General features: G+C 48.0%; 1 protein-coding gene across 3 annotated transcripts; it reads right to left on the reverse strand.

The window, feature by feature from the left end:
- Positions 1-5,785: 5,785 nt before the first annotated feature.
- LOC104366595 (zinc finger protein 850) lies at positions 5,786-12,675 on the reverse strand. 3 transcript variants are annotated; one of them, XM_033002864.2, is made up of 3 exons: positions 12,378-12,675; positions 10,822-10,953; positions 5,786-10,383 (listed from the first exon to the last, which is right to left on the reverse strand). In XM_033002864.2, exon 3 carries the CDS (start codon positions 10,039-10,041, stop codon positions 8,164-8,166), a length of 1,878 nt encoding a protein of 625 aa, XP_032858755.2. In that variant the 5' UTR covers positions 10,042-10,383; positions 10,822-10,953; positions 12,378-12,675; the 3' UTR covers positions 5,786-8,163. The 3 variants fall into 3 exon arrangements, with proteins under 3 accessions (XP_032858755.2, XP_032858756.2, XP_032858757.2); XM_033002865.2 differs by having other exon boundaries at positions 10,793-10,953; XM_033002866.2 differs by lacking the exon at positions 12,378-12,675 and adding an exon at positions 11,690-12,015.
- Between the last annotated feature and the right edge of the window lie 5,410 nt (positions 12,676-18,085).

The following is an 18,085-nucleotide window of genomic DNA, read 5'->3' on the forward strand; positions in this document are numbered from 1 at the left end:
TTACTTCATTTGGAAGGGAGACTGCTTATTTTACTCCTTCTTACACTCCTGACTATTACTCTGGTTGCAGCCAACCACGGGAATATAACAGGCTTAGCCACATCTACTACCATTTCTCACTGTTCTACTCTTAGAAACATGCAAGCTATTACTTCCATCAAAAGCACTTATACCTCTTATTTGTCCACCCATTTTAATTTAAGCACTTCAGAAATCTCAAGAGACCTTTATTTAAAGTAGACCTGGATAAATATGTGGTAGTATCTGATCTTTTGTAAAGCCAAGAGTTTATTCCAGGTAAACTTAAAAAAATTTTTTTCAACCTTTTTTCCTGGAAAACAAACCCAAATCTAAACAGTCATTTGAATATCTTTTACTTTCACCCCATAATGAAACATTTTGTTTTAGGATAGGGTTGACTCCTTATAAGGGAAAGAAAACCACCTCCAACCTACCAAAATGTAAAGCTTGCATTTATTTTCGAAGTAAGAAGATTGAAAATTTTTCAAAAGTTTTTCCTGGCTTTACAATTAGTTTTCTTAAATTTCCCCTTTTCTGTCAGCTTGAAGAATTCACAAATTCATAGTAAAGTGAAAATACTTCCAGAGGACCAGAAACTTACTTTCCTCCTTCACATTAAAATGCTTCTTGTCCCCTTTTCAGCTTATGGCCAAAGAGACTGCCAGGCTGAATTCAGCCCTTTGACTCCTTGGCTGGGATTCAGGTCAGAGTTAGGGTGTTTAAATTAGGCACCAAAATTCAAGTGTCTCCAAATTATACCGATGGAAAGAGGAGACCATAACAGGGGGGCGAGAGTTTTAACCCTAGTTTAACCCACTGTGGCCTGAGCCTTAACACTGCGGAGCAGCTGGAGCCATTTCCAGGAAGGCAAACAGGGCTGGGCTCTGTCCGTGATGCTCTACGCAGCCTGAGCTCGACAGCACGCCTTGCATAGTGTCCCTGGGAGAGCCTGCCCCACTCTTTGTGGTGATGCTTCTTTACCAGAATTGAATACTTTTATACTGCTGGATGAGGGATTCACACTGGCAGAGCTACACACTGAAGTGTGTGGATATAGAGGGCATATTCAGATTGCACAGATGTATAATGCTACTATTACAAGCCTGCTGTCCAAAATTCCCCTGCAGACTGGGGCTAAACCCTGGGAATTGTCTTGCTGAGGGCAGCAGGAATGCCTTTTCTCCTCAAACTCAGCATCTGGCTGACCACGCTGACATGCAATAACAGCACAGACCTTCACAGCCCTGTGACACTTTCCATGCTGGGTGTCCGGCAATTAATTTGTGAAAAGCAAGCGGAGTGGAGTCAAGCAACGTTAGGCTGTGCATTAGCAGCTGAGCTGCTCTGAGCCCTCAGCACCTGCAAGCAATTTAGCGAGCAGAAAGGGGCCCCCTTATGTTGAGCTAAAGATGGATCAGTCTTATTACTTTCATGGAGATGTTAAAATGAAAAGTAGACTGCTATTTTCTTTGCTACAGACTTTTTTCTATATTTAAGAAGGAAATCTTTTGGAGTTAAAAGAAGTCCCATTCTGACTGACAGCTAATTACAGGGGCTGAAGTGCCAGGCCACATGAAACCCATGTCAAGGCTTTGCAAAATTATCCAGGAAAAAAATAGGAGAGAAAGGGGCTCAAAGGGAGGCAGACAGTGCTGCAGGAACAGGGCTTGCAGACCACCTGGACTAGGTGTGCCTGTGGTCCCTGAGAGCATCCCTCTTTCCCAGAACCGTAAGACAGGGATGTGCCAGAGGGTTGGGAATGCAAAGGATGAACCTCTACAGGTCCTGCTTGGAGCAGGAGCTCCCCATGCTCTGTCTCCCTGGGCTTTAATAGAGACAAGCAATAAGGAACATCTATAGGGTCTGGAGTGATTTCTGCCATATACCACTTTATGGACAGGAGGAAAGTCTTGGAGAGATCAGCTGTGCCCCACTTGTGCCTTTAAGATGCTGCTGCCTGTGGAGTGAGCAAAGGGACGCTGATCTGTGACTTGCTTTCCCATCTTTCCCGTTACATCCATAGGGCTGGTGTATGGGTGTGAGCTACCTGATTTTGGGTGGTCTGTCCAAGGAAATTCATCACAGGCTCCTCAGCTTTTGGTCATGCCTGAACCTTTAGCTGGGGACAGAGACACGGATGCAAGAGGCTGGTTAGAGGGTTTTGCAATTAAAGATCAGCTTGCAACAATGATCACACATGGGCTCACGCTCAGGAAACGAGCTCTCCTGATTTATCTTTCCTTCCTGCACTTCAGATCTTGTGCACATATGCAGGCAGAGAGGCTCACAGGTGCTTTTGGGAACACCGTGGTATCTGTGAGCCCACGCAGCCCCTGTCTCTCCTGCTGCCCCCCCCGCCCCGAAAGCCCCACACACCCTGTCTCTGTGTCTGGGAGCAGTGAGGGCTGGCTGCTCCCCAAGGGGTGGGGAGCCATGGGGGACCTTGTGCTGGCTGTGCCCATGGGGTGCAGGCTCTCAGGGGCTGGACATAGCAGGCAGAAGCTCCATTTGGGGTTGGTCAGGGCTGTTAAGGGTTAATGGTGCCCTCAGGACCACGATGCTCTGCCTAGGGGAACAACAGCAGGAGATGCTTTGGAGAGGGGAACAAGAATCCAGGAAGGTGCAGGAACACCCACAAGCTCATTCCTCCTTCACCCTGCCATAAGCAGCAAACGGAGTCATCAGCTGCATCACCAGTGGGGGGACTTTAATGTAGCCTGAAGTCATTGATAATAAATTAACTTAATACAAGCAGCTGTAAGTAAGATCCGATCTGGATCTAACACCTTCCTGCAGGGAAGCCCAGGTTCTCGTGGTGTTTCCCAGGCACAGTATCTCTCTTTCACGTTGTTAGATCTGAGGCACAACTCATTTTTGCCATCTGATCAGAGGCTTTACAGTCACCTCTTCCACGCTTCACATTCCCCCCCCCCTGCTCTTCAACCTACCACAAGCTACTTAAAGTCATTATAAGTTAACTCGATCTACACATTCTCTGTCACGAGGCTTTTTCTGCTTCTTTGCCAGTCCACTCTGACAGGGAAGTTTTGGGCTCTGTGATACTGGCTGAGCAAGCGTGTGCCCTTGACTATGCACAATGCACTGCAGCTCACCTGCGCAGCAAAAAGGCTCTTGCTAATCTCTGCCTGCAGCCCCACTTTGAGCAGTGACTAGGAATAACTGTTTTTCAGGACTGCTTAGCTTTTAGTTCACAAGATCAACACTGAGTTTCCTAAGTCCTTTCTCCCCAAAGTGAGCTTAGAGCAGTGCTGTCCTGAAGGGACTGGTTTTCTGCTCTGCAGACATGTCTAAGGGCAGGTGAACTTTGTACAATGATGGCTTATTCTTGAATGACTTAAAACCCCTGCTACTCTCTTAGCAGAAGTTGTCCTCTATGTTCAAACTCTCACTCTTCAGTCTATTTTTTTCCTCAGAGGCCAACATATATGTAGAAATGAGAACAGTCTGTACCTTATTCCACTTACAAAGCATGCTATCCTAATTTTCAGATGATGAAAAAGGAGAAATCTTGACTTGGTAGGGAAGGATCTCCAGATCTCTGCTTCCTACTTTCACCTTTGGTTTGCAGTGACTTGGAGGAAGTTGGTGTCCTTGGAACAGCAGCTCCCTAGGGAAGAGGCCAGACAGAAGCAGAGGAGACAGAAATCAGCTTGAGGTGGAAAAAAAGAGGGAGCAGTGGGGCTCTGCAATGTGCCCTGTGGGGCAGCAGTCTTTTTACAAAGGATAGAAATGAGAGGTAATCATCTCCTGTGCAATTAGCAGAGAGCCACAGGCCAACACTGCCTGTTTTAACCATCCCATTGCAGGGTCTCATCTTGTTTTCAGGCTAACACTGACCTTAGAAAAGGAGATCAAGGGTTTTTCTATGACCTTGTTCAGAAAATCTGCAGGTGGGGGCTGGTCAGAATCTTCAGTCCTTTGATAGAGATCTCTCATCTTTGCTTTGTTCCAGCACAAGAAATCACTTTCAAGGGAGGGACTGTGCTTTGAGTTGGGAGATGGAGGCAGTGGCTCCAAGTGTGCCTTGGCTACAGGCAGTTCAGCTTGATAACCTGGTCCCATGTGGTGCTACCTGGTTGCACCACTTTGGCTGTGGGTGGGATGAGAGGTAGCTAGGGTGGTAGTGGCCAGTAAATACTCATTCCCTGTGGAGTCTGCTAGTTGAAAACAAACAGATGAAGTGTGTAGAAGTATGTGATACTGAGTGTCCTGTTGCTCACCCAGTTTTCACCCTGATCTTTCTCCTTTCCTCACTCCCCATCTGTGGGGACACCAGGGTCCCTGCAGCCTGGGATTCTCAAAGAAGTTCTCATGGGAACTATCACGTTCTCAAAGGGCAAGTAAACATCCTAGGGCACTTTTGTTGGAGAAGATGTTTGCTCTGGCCCCAAAGACCCTCTCATTCCCACCATACCACAACATGCCAAGCACCAATCAGCTCCATGCATCCCATCGAAGCATGAAATATGCACTCTTGCACAAGTGCTCCCCAAAACAGCCTGTCTCCATCTCTCCTCCAGACAAGCCATGCTGGATGCTGGAGACAGAACTGATGCGGAGATGATACACAGAGATAGTCAATGAGTCAACGAGGTGAACAGCAAAAGTCCCACAGCCAAGTTCCTCCCGAAATCCATAGAAGCAATGTGCATGGATAAAGCCAGGACAGCAGTTGTCTAAAGACAAGCCTTATCTGACCCACTATGTAAGAACAGATTTCTTTTTAAGTCATCAGAGCCTGGATGTCTCTTTGTTAACATAACTTTTACTTTGATTTAACTCTACTGGTTTCACCTTGACCATACTGAATTTACTGTACAGACCTGTAGGTAAAATCAGACCTTTTGGATTTTCTTTTCACTCAGTATCTGAGACTGCTCACTGAATACTTAAAGATGTGCTTTTCTGCATAAAATCTGTGCAGTGGAGAATGGGGCAATGTTTTGGATTTAAAGTATTTTATTATTATTTTCTGGGAGCCCTTTTAAAGGGTTTAGGGAGAAAAGGATAAAGGCTATTTTGCTACCGTGAGGATTTGGTTTTGTTCAGTCCCCAGATAAAACTGCTTTTTCTCATGGAGCTTGGATTTTTCCATAGCCCTGCTCCAAACCCAACACAACCATCAGCAGCAGACACCAGACCTGACAACCCTAACTATCTGCAAGACATCTCTATGGAGGTGTCCTTGAGAAAATCACAGTGTAATGTCCCAGACAGATCCTGGTGGTACCAAAGGAAGAATCCCTTTGCACGTTGAGCATTGTGCTCTCACAGGTAGGAGGGATGCTGAGGGTTGAGCTCATGGATGAAAACACCCATATTAAGGACATTGTTTCAGTTTCTCACACCATGGTGTCTTGTATAATTTGAGATGCCCTAAAATGCCCTTCCTGACCTCCACTTGCTTGTCCAGAAAGGCCAACGCCTCCCACAAGGCCTGTGTCCTTCTAGCCCTATGTAGACACCTTAGGGCACTTCTCACAGTACCTACGTGTGGGTCACTGACTGGACCCCTGCGGTCACTATGGGGTGGCCTAAGCTCTCAGCATGGTCAGTGGAGAGCAGGTCAACATAGTCAGCAAATCCCACAGGGCTCTTCACCACCTACATCCATTTTGTTACCACTGGTATGCATCTTGCTCTGACATTGTTCACCTGTTGCATTGTGGGTAGAATGTAGTGTTGTTCTCTCAGTGATAGCTTATGAAAAAAATCCCAAACGACAGAGAAGAGGCTTGCCTTGTTTCCTTTTCTCTTTAAATACTTACTTTATTGAGGAGTTATTACAAACTATCAGCCCTGTTTTTCCCCAGAAGCTAGGACACCCACACTGGCCATGGTCAGCAGTGGAAGATCCAGTGATGTCCAGGAAAGATACTGACATTGGCTCAGCTCCCTGACTATGTGCCAGGACACAATAGTACAACTGGCAAACCTCTCATACCAGTTCCTCTTCCTGGTAAAAATCTCTACAGCTCTATGCTAAGCTAAGGAAAAGAAAATAAATTCCAACCATCTGGTGACTATTTTCTCCCCACTGAAGGGCTCTGCTGTACCTCTGCCCCTCAGCCAGCCCAACAGAGGCTGTTTGGTTTTGCAAGTTTGCTCAACCATATTCCTCCCAAGGAACATAGTTTCCCAGTCCTACAGTGAAGTATCTACCCACCATATAGTCCAGACCCATTTTTCTAACAAAAGTGTTCCTTAGTCTCCCCTCGAACATCCTAAGCTTGTTGGTTTTGCCTATATGTCTGCCTTCTCTGTCCCAGAAATTAATCTCCACCAGATCAGAGGGATTTGAGGGGAAGTTTCGTATCAACCAATTTGGCTACAGTTTATAGGTTAGGGGACTGAGGTAGGCTCCTTCAGTAGCTAGCCATCAGAGCTTGCTTTGCTGTTTGAAATCATATCCTGAGCCTGACTATACCAAAGGCTGAGGGAGTCTAAACAACAAAATTAATCTGTGCCTTCGGGATTTGGCAGCTGTGCTCAGTGTTGTGCTTGAATCATCACAACAAAGCACCTCAACACAATGATGTCAAAGTAGCTGGTAAAGACAAAGCTCAAGAACAGTTCGTCCTGCTCCTTTCCTTCTCTCCATGCCTCAGTTTCCCTGCCTAGAGAGACAGCTGCTCCAGAGCAGGCAGTACAGACAACAAGCAGCTTGGGTCTGAAGTGCCACAGCAGGTAGTTGCCCAAAGTCCTGCTGCATGACTTTCAGCTGCCTCTAAGAGGATGCCATCTGCAACATGTCCTGGGAGAAGGAGGTGGTGTGTGCCTTGGTGACGGGGTTCTTTTCTCGCACAAAACCAGAGAGGTAGAATTACTGTTTCACCGTGGAACACTTTTCCATTTGCCTCTCGGACTCTAAGTGTTACAGCAACACAATGAACCCTGATATGGTCCAGGACACCACGTAGGAGTGCTACAGAGAAATCTTGGGGAACTCAGGGCAACTGTGGATTGCCTCCACATGTCTGTTTCACCACGGACTTTTAAGACACAAAGATCCATCTGACTAGGGAACACTCAAACAAAATCATTAGCAGTGAGCAATAAAGACTGCTGAACTGTCCATGCTTTTGAGTAGCTGCACAATTTCTTTTACACCAGGGAGATGAAGGGAAAACATCACAACAGGGAAATAGTTTCCAGTTCTCTAGTCTGTAAAGTCTGAAGACTATTTCAGCTATTCCTGCTGCTTGGTTTGAATTCCCTAAATCATGCCTAGTAAATTCAGTATCCTACCAAGAGCTTCACAGTAACACGCAGGGAAGCAGCTGGCTGAGAACCAGCACTGGTGTCACTCAAGCTGGTGAAGTCACTGATGCCTCCGGGACATGTGGTGGCAAAGCCACCTGCTCATCAAGAGATATGAAACTCGATGCTAAGAAAAGTTAGTCTCATTTACATCCACGCAGTGGGGTTGTGGGGGCACAAACCTGAATACAATCTGCTGGCCTCTGGGCTAACTTTGGAAAACCAGTCATCAATTTTGCATAATTTACTTTTAGGGACCTGACTTAAGCTCTTTGGGGGATTCAGGGCTTAAAACCCTGGTCTGGCTGGCAGTAGCTTCTCTTAAATGTCTACCACCCAGTTGGCTAGGGTTCATCAGCCCAGCAGGATCAAGGTGTGGATCAGAGCTACATGAGGGAGAAGAGTTGGCCCTTGCTTTAAACCCTTGCATAGATGGGAGAGGTTCTCTTCAGCTTTCTCAGAAACACAATAATGTAATAAAAATAAATCCTGCCTGGTCCTCCTGGCTATACATTGCCCACACAAGACAATCTTGACATCCACAACTTTGGCGGGCTTTAGAGACACAAGCATACTGTTATGAAGGATGCCAAGCTCATATCCCTCCATCTCCAAGTGCTCTGGGGAGGCTTGGCTCTCCAGCCACATCTCACAGCTGTGAGCAGGTGATACCCTGAGGGTTGTACTCTGAAAACAGCAGCAGAGGACCAGTTTCCAGCAGTGCTCTGCCCCCTCAACCTCACTGTCCCCTCAGGTTGACCTCCCCCCCCCAAATACTGTACACATAAGGACGTCAGAGTTTGTCTCCATCCCTCCCCTTCCCCAAAGGAATTTCCCTCCATGAGCAGGCATCAGACCCACTCAGCTCTCCTCTTCGCTCTTCACAGGGAACAGAGCTGTCTGCTCAGTGTGGTGGGGTCCACTGCCGGTCCTTGTGGCCTCCCCCTGTTTTGCACAAGGAGCAGTTCCTTCCCGTGTGTGGATTTTCTGATGCCTCCTCAGGTACTTCTTCAGCCGGTAGCGCTTCCCGCAGACCCCACACTTGTAGGCCCCACCTCGGGAATGGAGCAGCTGGTGTTTAATAAGATGGCGCTTCTGAGGGAAGCATTTCCCGCACTTGGTACACTTGCAAGGGCCCATGCGGATGTGGATTGTTTGGTGCCGGAAGAGGTTGGCCTTCTGGTTGAAGGTCTTCTCGCACTCAGGGCACTGGTAGGGCTCCTCCTTGGTGTGGATCCTCTGATGCCGAACCAGATTCGACCGCTGGGTGAAGCTCTTCCCACACTCGGTGCACTTGAAGGGCTCGCTCATGTGGGCTCGCTGGTGGCGGATCAGCTTGCGGTTCATGCGGAAGCTCTCCCCACACTCGCTGCACTTGTACGGCCCCTCGCTCGTGTGGATCTTCCTGTGTCTGGTCAGGTTAGATTTCTGGTTGAAACTCTTCCCGCACTCGGGACAAGGGAATGTCCGTTCACCCTTAAGAGCTCCTTTTGCTAAGGGATCCTTCTTGGACATGGATTTCTCCCAGTTCTCCAGCATCCCCTCTTTGGTGGGCCGATAGTACTTCTTCTTTGGGCTCTGGCTTTCCTGGTGGTTGGTCTCCACACCACGTTCCTCTTTAACTTGGATCCTCGGGATAGCACTGAGGTTTGGCTTCTGCCCATAATGCATTCCAAACTCAATGCTTTCCTGTGGTTCTTCCTTGACATGGAGCACCTGGTTACTGGCGATGGGGATTTCCTGTTCACGTTGCCTGTCAGCATCTTCTTCCTTTTTAAGCTGTCTCCCCTGTAAAGCCACCAGTGGGATCTTTGGATCAAATTGTGTTCCACAGTCCGGGTTTTCTGGTGGCTCTTCCTTGATGTAAAGATTCTGGCAGGCTATTGCAGTAATGTTTGCTGTGTCATCAGTGGTTGGTTCTGGTTCCTCCTTCATCTGAATTTTCCAAGGAGGGCTTTTGGGATTCGATGGGTTTCTAGGCATACTACACCCCTGGGCTGCATCTCCTTCATGGGATGTATTCTCCAATGTATTATCCTCTGATCGGAAGGCAAAATCAGGCTCCTCCTTAATCTGGATGACCTGGAGAGACACACCATTGATGTATCCCTCAAGTGGCTTTTGCTTAGCATGGTTCCTCTGGTGAACGTTGAAATAACGCTTGGTGCTTAAGCTCTTCCCACACTCAGTACAAATGAAAGGCCCCCCACGGAGGTGTATCTTCTGGTGGGCCAGCAGTGTGGCACTTTGCCCAAAGCACCTACTGCAGTCAGGGCATTTGAAAGGCTTCTCCCGCTTGTGGATCTCCCTGTGGGCAGTGAGGGTCCCCTTCTTCACAAAGCTCTTCCCACACTCAGTGCAGGCGAATGGCCTGTTCTCCGTGTGTGTCCGCATGTGGATATTGAAGTAGATCTTCGTGCTCAGGCTCTTGCCGCAGTGGGCGCAGAGGTAGGGACCACCCTTGGCGTGTGTCTTCTGGTGGGTGGCCAGGCATATCTCCAGGCGGAAGCAGCGCCCACACACCCCACAGCAGAAGGGCCTCTCTCCCGTGTGGATGCTCTGGTGGGTCGTGAGGTGGCCCCGGGTGGTGAACCGCCTCCCACACTCCCCGCAAGTGAAGAGCTCCTCTGCCGTGTGGATCCGCTGGTGTCTCTTCAGGTTTCCCTTCTTGCTGAAGGACTTGCCGCACTCCTGGCACGGGTGAGTCTTTAGCACCACACGCTTAACCAAGTCCTTCATGGCAGCAGCGCCCTGCACCCAGCGGTGCGTGGTGGGGCTGCCAAGCAGCCAGCAGGTACAAAAAAGCCACAGCCTTATGGGGGCAGACTGCCTGGGAGGATACAAACCCCATCAGCACTCACACATCAAAGTGTACTTTAATGGATGCACTTTATTTCCCGTGAGGGAAAGGGTGCTGCTGCTGTACGCCAGCTCCGAGCCAATAAGAATTGTGTGGTCTTCCTCATTTCTCAACTTCCTTCCAACTCAGCTTGCAGACGCGATGTTTGTAACTCCATCTCCTGCCTCCTCTGATCTCCTGGAGAGACTTCCCTGGCATTCCTGGAGACTCGGACTGCCAGACTGAAAAAATAAAAGGAAAATTACCAAGTCATTTCTCCATCTCCTGTGTTCACTATGTAAACACAATGGGTGGCACCTTGGCTGCTCCATGGGAGACTGAACCCGAGACCGTTGAAGCCACAGGCTCATCTGGACTCCAACAGAGAGAGCAGGAACAGGCTGATTTCCCCTGGTGAAAGGGGGGATCTGCGATGCAATCGCTGCTGCAGTGACACTGACATTTCAGCTCTACTGTCGCTGCACTAGTGATTTACTCTCAGAATAATCCTCTGACCTCTTACCAAGATTTATAAGTAAATAAGTTTATTAATTAATGCACTTTGCGGTAATTATAATTAATCCAATTTTTGAGGAATGACTGTGCAGCAACCAAAATCCCCAAAACCTAGAAGAAAACCCAGCTGGGCACCATTTACAGACTGCTTTGTACTGGCAGACCTCTGTGCACAGGAGAAGACAGGTCAGTGGTGTCCTCAGTGGGCAGCGGAGATTCGAGACATGGAAACCTTAAGTGACTTTGTCCATTTCAAGAGGGTTCAACTGACAGCAGGGTCTGGGTTCTATGTATTTCTGTTAGAAAAAAAAAAAAAAAAATCAGTGCAAACAGAGACGTGAGCAACATCTCCTATTAAGACTCTGAATTGCAGAAGGAAGAAGAGCCAGAAAGACCAAGGGGAAGAAAGCAGTGGTGCTGGAGATGTCTGTCAGCAAGAATATAAATGGCTGGGCAGGATTTTATTGATGGCACTGGTGGCTGAAGGTGCAGCTGCCAAAATCACCAGTTATGGGGCAGGCTGCCAGCAAGGATGTGGGTTGTCAGTGAAATCTGTCCCTGGAGGTCTGGATCGCTGGGAAGTCTGTGGCTGCACAGATGAGTCCCTTGGGAGCCTGTCACCAAGGTGTAGGGGGCTGGGGTGGGTGGATGTCATGGATCAGGGGACAAGCGATCGGTGATGTGGAGTATAAGCATCCAAGCACAACGGCGATGCAGAGTTTGCAGTGCTACTCAGAGGAAAGAGGCCAGAGTGGGAAATGAAGTGGGCAGCTATGTCAGATTTCAGAGGACAGATATAGCAGGGAAAGGTACTTCAGATTTAGCCTTGTGTTTCCCCTTCGGTTAACCCACCTGGATCCCCACTGATGCTCGTAAGAGCTACCACAGAAGCACAACAGTGCTCCTGTCCAAGCTGAATTCTCCATGCTGGTACAGAGGAACCACAGGAAAACAAAACCAAAAATACCTGCTCCCTCCTGCCCCCCCTACCCCCCCCCAAAAACAAAACAAAACAAAACAAAACAACCATACCTGCAAAATTATACTGAGCCAGGAGAGACAAAACATGCCCACTTGGAGCAGAATCAGGGTCTAAAGTTTGCTAGTGGAGGGGAGACTCCTGGAATCCAGACCCCCTCCCTAGGTGGGGGAGCAGCTATGTGACGCCAGCAACCGGTTTTAATTCAGCAGCCAGGCTGGAAAGGCGGCTCAGAAAAGTTCCAATTTTTACCGAGGAAGGTCATCAACTCCCTGAGCGGGTAGTGGATTTAGCCTCCGGCCACCAAGGACCCTCTTGTCGGGCCTGGCTGTCGCAGCCCAAGGTGCCGCAGGTGGCGCGGGCGTCGGGCTCGCTGCGGTGCCCGTGGCCTCTCCCCGCCACGGATGCTCGCACCCATCTGTTAGAGGACACAGCTCACTGGCAGCAGCGTTTCAGCTGCCTCTGGCTTTTGGCAAAAAGCAACAAACCCATGAATTCAGATCAGAATAAATTCCAACCTACTTTCTTGCTTTTTTTTTTTTTTTTTTTTTTTTTTTTTCCCCCCCATATTTTTTTCAGTATCCAGATCCTACAGATCCAAATCCTGCTTTTACTTCCAGCTCTGCAATTCCCCTGGGCTCAGGGTTTAAATCAAGGACAGAACCAGATCCCAGGGAGTTGCTTCATCTTTAATTTAGGCTACCCGGACAAATCAAGAGCAGTTGGCCGAAAGCATCTTACCTGAGTGGGCCATCAATCTCTGTTTGGCATTTCTCTCCTCTTGGGCAGTCTCAGTGGCACAACAGTGTTTGCGACTTGGCTGCAAGTTGTGTTGCAGCCGCAGCTGGGCTGACCTAAAGGAAGTCTGCGGCCAGTGCAGTGAGAGCTACCGGAGGAAGGGTGAGACGAAACAAAGACAAAGAGCAAAGGTTGGAGGAGCAGGGGGACAACAGGGGAGATGCTCTCGACTCGCGCTGCCGGGAGGGATTCCCATGCCACCTCCAAGGCTTTAGCGGGAGCGCGGGGAGGGAGAAGAGGGAAATTTCTCCCTGATGTGCCTTTCTTCTGCACCGCTATATTGGTGGGAAGCTGGAAGGGTCCCCAGCTCGCACTGCCTTCTGGGATTTGTAGTTCTCCCCAGCAGCTCTGGTCCCCCCCATCCCTCCCTCTCTGCCTTGGCAGCCGGTGGGTCAGGATCAGGCCATTTCTCTCTTGACCCAGCTGAAAGTGTTTGGTTTTTTTTTTTTTTTTTTTTTTTTTTTTTTTTTTTTTTTTTTTTTTTTTTTTTTTTTTTTCTGTTGTGGGAAGGAAAACATCCCGCAGTGCTGCAAGCACCCTTCTTCCCTCCTAGTCTGATTGTCTGGGACTTGCTCCAGGAACCGTCAGGAGAGGAAAGATGCATTTCGAGGAGTATTTCTCAGTCCGTAGCACCTTGCAATTCCCCTGGGGGAAAGTAGCAACCAAGGCTGGTGCCTAGTTACCAGCAAAGGATCCCTTTCAATGCTCAGTGAAAGCACAAAAGGAGTGTGCAGATTGACAAGGGTGGACGCTGAGGCGTTTGGATTTGATTTAGCAGTGCTGAGCACCACCTGGGAGAGGCTGAACCTTGGAAGGACCTCAAAGAGAGCACCCAAACCTTCCTGGGTCTGACCTGCACTATGAGGCTTGGAGACTCAGCAGGACGCTGTAGCCCAGGACACTTTTCTGGGAGGGTTTTAGGAGCACGTGCATGATGAAAAGCTGCTTCAGCATGACTCTTCCCTGGAGTGTTGATTAGGGGCTGCTGCATGTCTCTGAGGTTGGACAATAATACTCATTCCTGCACAAGCCAGCACCTCCGATCCTGTTCTAAATATGGCACAAGGCTGCAAACATACTATTCTCTTCCTCTTTGTTTCAGGGAAACTGAGGCAGGAGATGGTGAGGTGCCTGGCTCAGATCACACAAGGAAGTTCAAGGTTACAGGGTTCCTGGAGGTCAGATCTAGTCTACGCACTGTATGTGCCTTGGATAAAGTCTGCTGACTTATTTCCTACCCCAATACAAACCATCAGTACGAGGCAGCAGCACCAGTATGAGCATGCGTCTACATTCCAGCTTGTAACCCAGCCCAGTGAAGGAAGATCTAGCCATCTTTACACCACTAAATGCACAGCAGAAGCTACATAAGCCTCTTTCAGTTTACCCTGCTGAATGTCTTCTGCTTTGATGCATGACAGTGCCAAGCAGGTCCTGGACAGACAGGAGAGATCACAGTGTTAGGCCACAGCAGATCCCAGGTATGCTGAGGCCAGATTCCTCATGTGCAGGACTCCTTAGGCAACATGCCTCCCCTTTCCCATCCTTCCTATTTCCATACCTTCCCACAAATCCCACCTACAAACACTTTGGATGGTGCCAGTCAGCAGCTCCATCAGCTGGTCCCAGATTGGTGTGTGGCACCATGGAAGGAGAGAGGTTGAGTCAGGACATGGATGAGAGGCTCAGCTGGAGCAGCTGGGGGGACCGTTTGTGTGAATCCTTTGCTGCCAGAGGGGTCTGGAGGAAGGAGCCAAGATCATGGTGTTTCAGCTGAGTCAGTGTTCATTTGTCCACTGGGGCACAATTTACCTTTTTTTCTAAAGTGGATGCCTCTAAGAGCAGATGACTCGTGCCCTCAGAGCTCCTGTTTCTCTCCACAGACATCTGAATTTTCCCAGGTGAGTCTACCCACAGCTCACCCTCTCCTTCAAAACAGACCAGAACTGCCTGCTGTCCCCTCAAGCTCATACAAAGCCCCAGAGACCAAGAAAACAAGGGCTCAAATATGCCTTGATATGACCCCAAGGTTTTGCCCATGCGTTCAAAAATGGACTCAGAGCACTTTCACACTCATCCCCAAAGAGCTTCATAGACAAAGCTGTCAGGGCAGGGTTAGGCTATGTCTAAAAATGCCTCTTCCTAAGCCCAGTTTTGAACTGGTAATCTCCCAGTCTAAACAGAGTCTCCACTATCCTGGGGAAACACACTTTGGGAGTGAAGCTGTGCCATCAGCTGCAGTGATTCTGCCTCTGCAACATACCACTAGATGCCAGTGGAAGCTCTTCCCATCTTGCTTCTGCTTAGAAAATCTCACACTTTTGGCAATTTGTTTTGTTTTATTGTATTTTTTAAAAGGTAATCCTTCACTTTTGATCTAATAAAGTCTTCTTGCATTTGGGTAGTATGTATGAATATAGGTGTGAATGTATTTTGTGTATCTTTTCTCTCTCTCCTTCTGTTTTTCTCTCCATTTGCCTCTCTGTTTCTCAAATAAACAAATGTTTGCCTTTGCTATTATTTGGATGAAAACTTCTTCCCAGTGTCTCCCCAGACCAGGATCTCATCTGCAAACTCCTTTCTTCATCCCCCTTCCTATCAAACACCCCAAATCCCCAAACCCTTCACCTGTCACATCATGACCTGGTGTCCTGACATGGACAGTCAGTCCAAGAAACACATAGGTGCTGGCATGGCATGTCCAAGCCCTATCCTGCTCTGGGAGATGATTCCTCATATCAGGGGACCAAGATGCAAGACATAGGTCCAGTTTATCCAGCTATGGGAATAGTAACCTGGAGGAACAGACCTGCATGGAGCTGGGGAGGGGATCATGGAGTAGAAGCAAGTTAGCACAGTAGTGCCAATAACCAGCTTCCATATGTTTGGTGTTTAATGGGAAGGTGAAATGAATGAAACTTGTAGACACTGCAGAACTAGGAAAGAAACCCTATGTGGAAAAGGGTAAAAAATAAATAAAGCTCACTGTCCTGTACGCCAACAAGTTCTATGCTGCACTTACCTGGTGTAGAGATCAGTACAGGAGTGAAATGATCTCACATTTTATCTTTTAGTGCATGGAGTTCTGCATTTTGCAGAACATAATCTGTCCCATGTTACCCGCTGACATTTTGGCAAGGTCTAAGCCTTTGAGCAGCCTCCAGGCTTTGCACACACCATTCTTTTCACCTGGTTGGTCGAGTTCGAAGTACATTGGACTATCCCAAGGGCACTCAGAGTGAACACAAAGCTCAGCTCTATCCAGGCTGAAGGAAGGGGGTGTGTGTGTGTGAGTGTCCCCTTCATGTGCTGGGCACAGCCACCCTCTCATGACAGAGGCCCACCAGGGTTAGGAACATCTCGCCTTTGTGCAAGCTGTCTTTTGGTTTGAGTTATCCTCCAGAGCCTGGTGCACCTCTCACTCTCTGAAATGCCTGGTGCTTGTTACCAATAGAGACAATTGTTAGACTTGATGGAGTAAAGGTCTGATCCAGATTCACAATTTCTGTGTTGCTTTTCCAGACAAATCCAACTCTGTTTGACCAGCCAACTGTATCCAACAAGGCTGCATAGAAGTGAGAACTAAATTTAAGCTGAGCTGTCATATGCTCCAGTGCCTGATTAATTATACAATGGAATAAAAATGGGATTTGGCAAAATAAAGGAGGAGGGGTGAATGAAATCTTTGCTCTGCTTTAGATGGAAATATTGCCGCAGGTTTTATTAAAGATGCCACAGTTAATCACATCAGGAGGCTTGAGGGCGTGAGGTGGCTTGTACTGGGTACACACAATGCAGGAGAGCTGGGCAATGCAACACGGGGAGATAAGGGAGCAGGAAGCCCAGTTATTTGTTCAGGTGAGTCTGTGATTGTTCCCAAGATTTGCAAACATGATAGGTGCCAGCTGAGTCTGAGAAAGCCCCTAGCTGCCTTGCTACACTATAGAATGTTTTTATTAATGTAGGAAACAACTCTCACAGTCAGGAAAATGTGATAAAGGAGAATAAAGTGTTTAAATGACAAGTAATTTTCCATGTTATTCCAACACCCCTGCTTTTCTTTAATTGCTTTTGAGTATCTGATTAGGAAGGAAAGCTTTTCTTATTTCAGCCCACATGTCCTACAGCTTCATTGTGCTGCCCAAGCCCACGGTTTCCCATCCTGCTGCCATGAAAATAATTGCAGACTCTGTGGCTGCTTCCATATCTACCATGCTCATCTGATAAGAGCTTGAAATTAAAAACTGGTTTAAGCACAAATGGGTTCGGCACTGATTTCAAGCCCTGCCAGATGACAGCAACCCTTTCACCTGTCTGTTCTACAAGAAATGGGCTTCTTGTATGTGAAGACTCAGTTGTTTGACGTTTTCCTGGGGAGAGCTGTGGTCAGGGCTGGTGACTGCAGATCTTCGGTCAGTAGAGAGAAGGAAGGATTATGGCTATAATGCCCCCAAATCAGAAACCCATCCTTGCCCTGCTCACTCTGCCCCAAGTGTTGTCAGCATTGTAAGATGGATCAAACATCTTCAGGTCTTCTAGGTGGTGAGCAAGGAATTGAGATGTTACAAGGACCCGGAGACCTAGTCTGACACCAGTCTCCGTTTCATCCCAAGTCCCATTCTCTTCACCTTCATTACAACTTTCTTTCCCCAAATGACAACCACATCATAAGATATCTTAAAAAACCTAGTCTAGTTGACATGCCCAAGGTTGAACAGCACATTGGTAGCAGACCAGAGAAGTACTTTCCTGGTGCCTTTCTCACACAACAGCTGCTATCCAATGCTCTTACTCTCCTGGCCTCATTCTTCCTCCACAGACAAACCACGTAGGATCCCCCCTGCCTGTAAGCACATGCAATAAAGTTGTATCTACTTGAGTAGTGAGTGCTACTTCCCCTCTAATATCTTTCATTCCCCACATCCTACCGAGATGGAACCAAGCATTTATTCCTAGGCGTCTTCCAAGTCCAGATTATAAAAGTGGATTCTGGGCATGAGCCTGGCCTGTGTTGGTGCCTCAGTTTCCCTTCTTGGAGGGCAGTGTGAGAAAACTCATCAGTAGGCATCACTGAGAAGATGAAGCCTTTGCTTTCAAATACCTGCAGCAGAGCTAGGATCCCTGGTAGTGAGAGGAGCTTATATTCACTAGAGGAATTTCAGGCCAAACCTGATGCACTGGCTGCCCTCTTCTTCTGACTTGCCCACCCCACTCCTCCCTGGGATTCGTCAAGGAAGACTAAAGAAAAGAGGCAGGAGAGACTTTACCTTACCTGAAAGATCAAGAAGGTGTTATGCTCCCTCTGATGCTGCCCACGTCACAAGATCGAGGGCTTGGGGGAACCCCAACATGCCCTGCTGTGTACAGCCCTAAGAGCTGCCTACAGCTGTGGGAGAGCTGCTAATAAAAGTGTAACTAAATGCCCTAGGCTGCCCTGATCTTTCTCTTTCTTTGCCTTCTAGTGAAGAGGATATTTCCTTCTTCCTTGCATTGCTTCCTGGATATGTTGTCCATGTAGTTAGAACACATCCTAAGAGAGGAGTACCACCCAGTCACCTGAATCAAGGAAAATAGTAACCCCATACTGAAATGCTCAGTCTATGCTTAGAGGGTGGGCTTCCTTTGGCATGGGGCAGTTATTTCTTCTTTCA

This window comes from Tyto alba, unplaced genomic scaffold (assembly GCF_018691265.1).
Source record: "Tyto alba isolate M040663 unplaced genomic scaffold, T.alba_DEE_v4.0 Super-Scaffold_38, whole genome shotgun sequence".
Taxonomy (NCBI): Eukaryota; Metazoa; Chordata; class Aves; order Strigiformes; family Tytonidae; genus Tyto; species Tyto alba.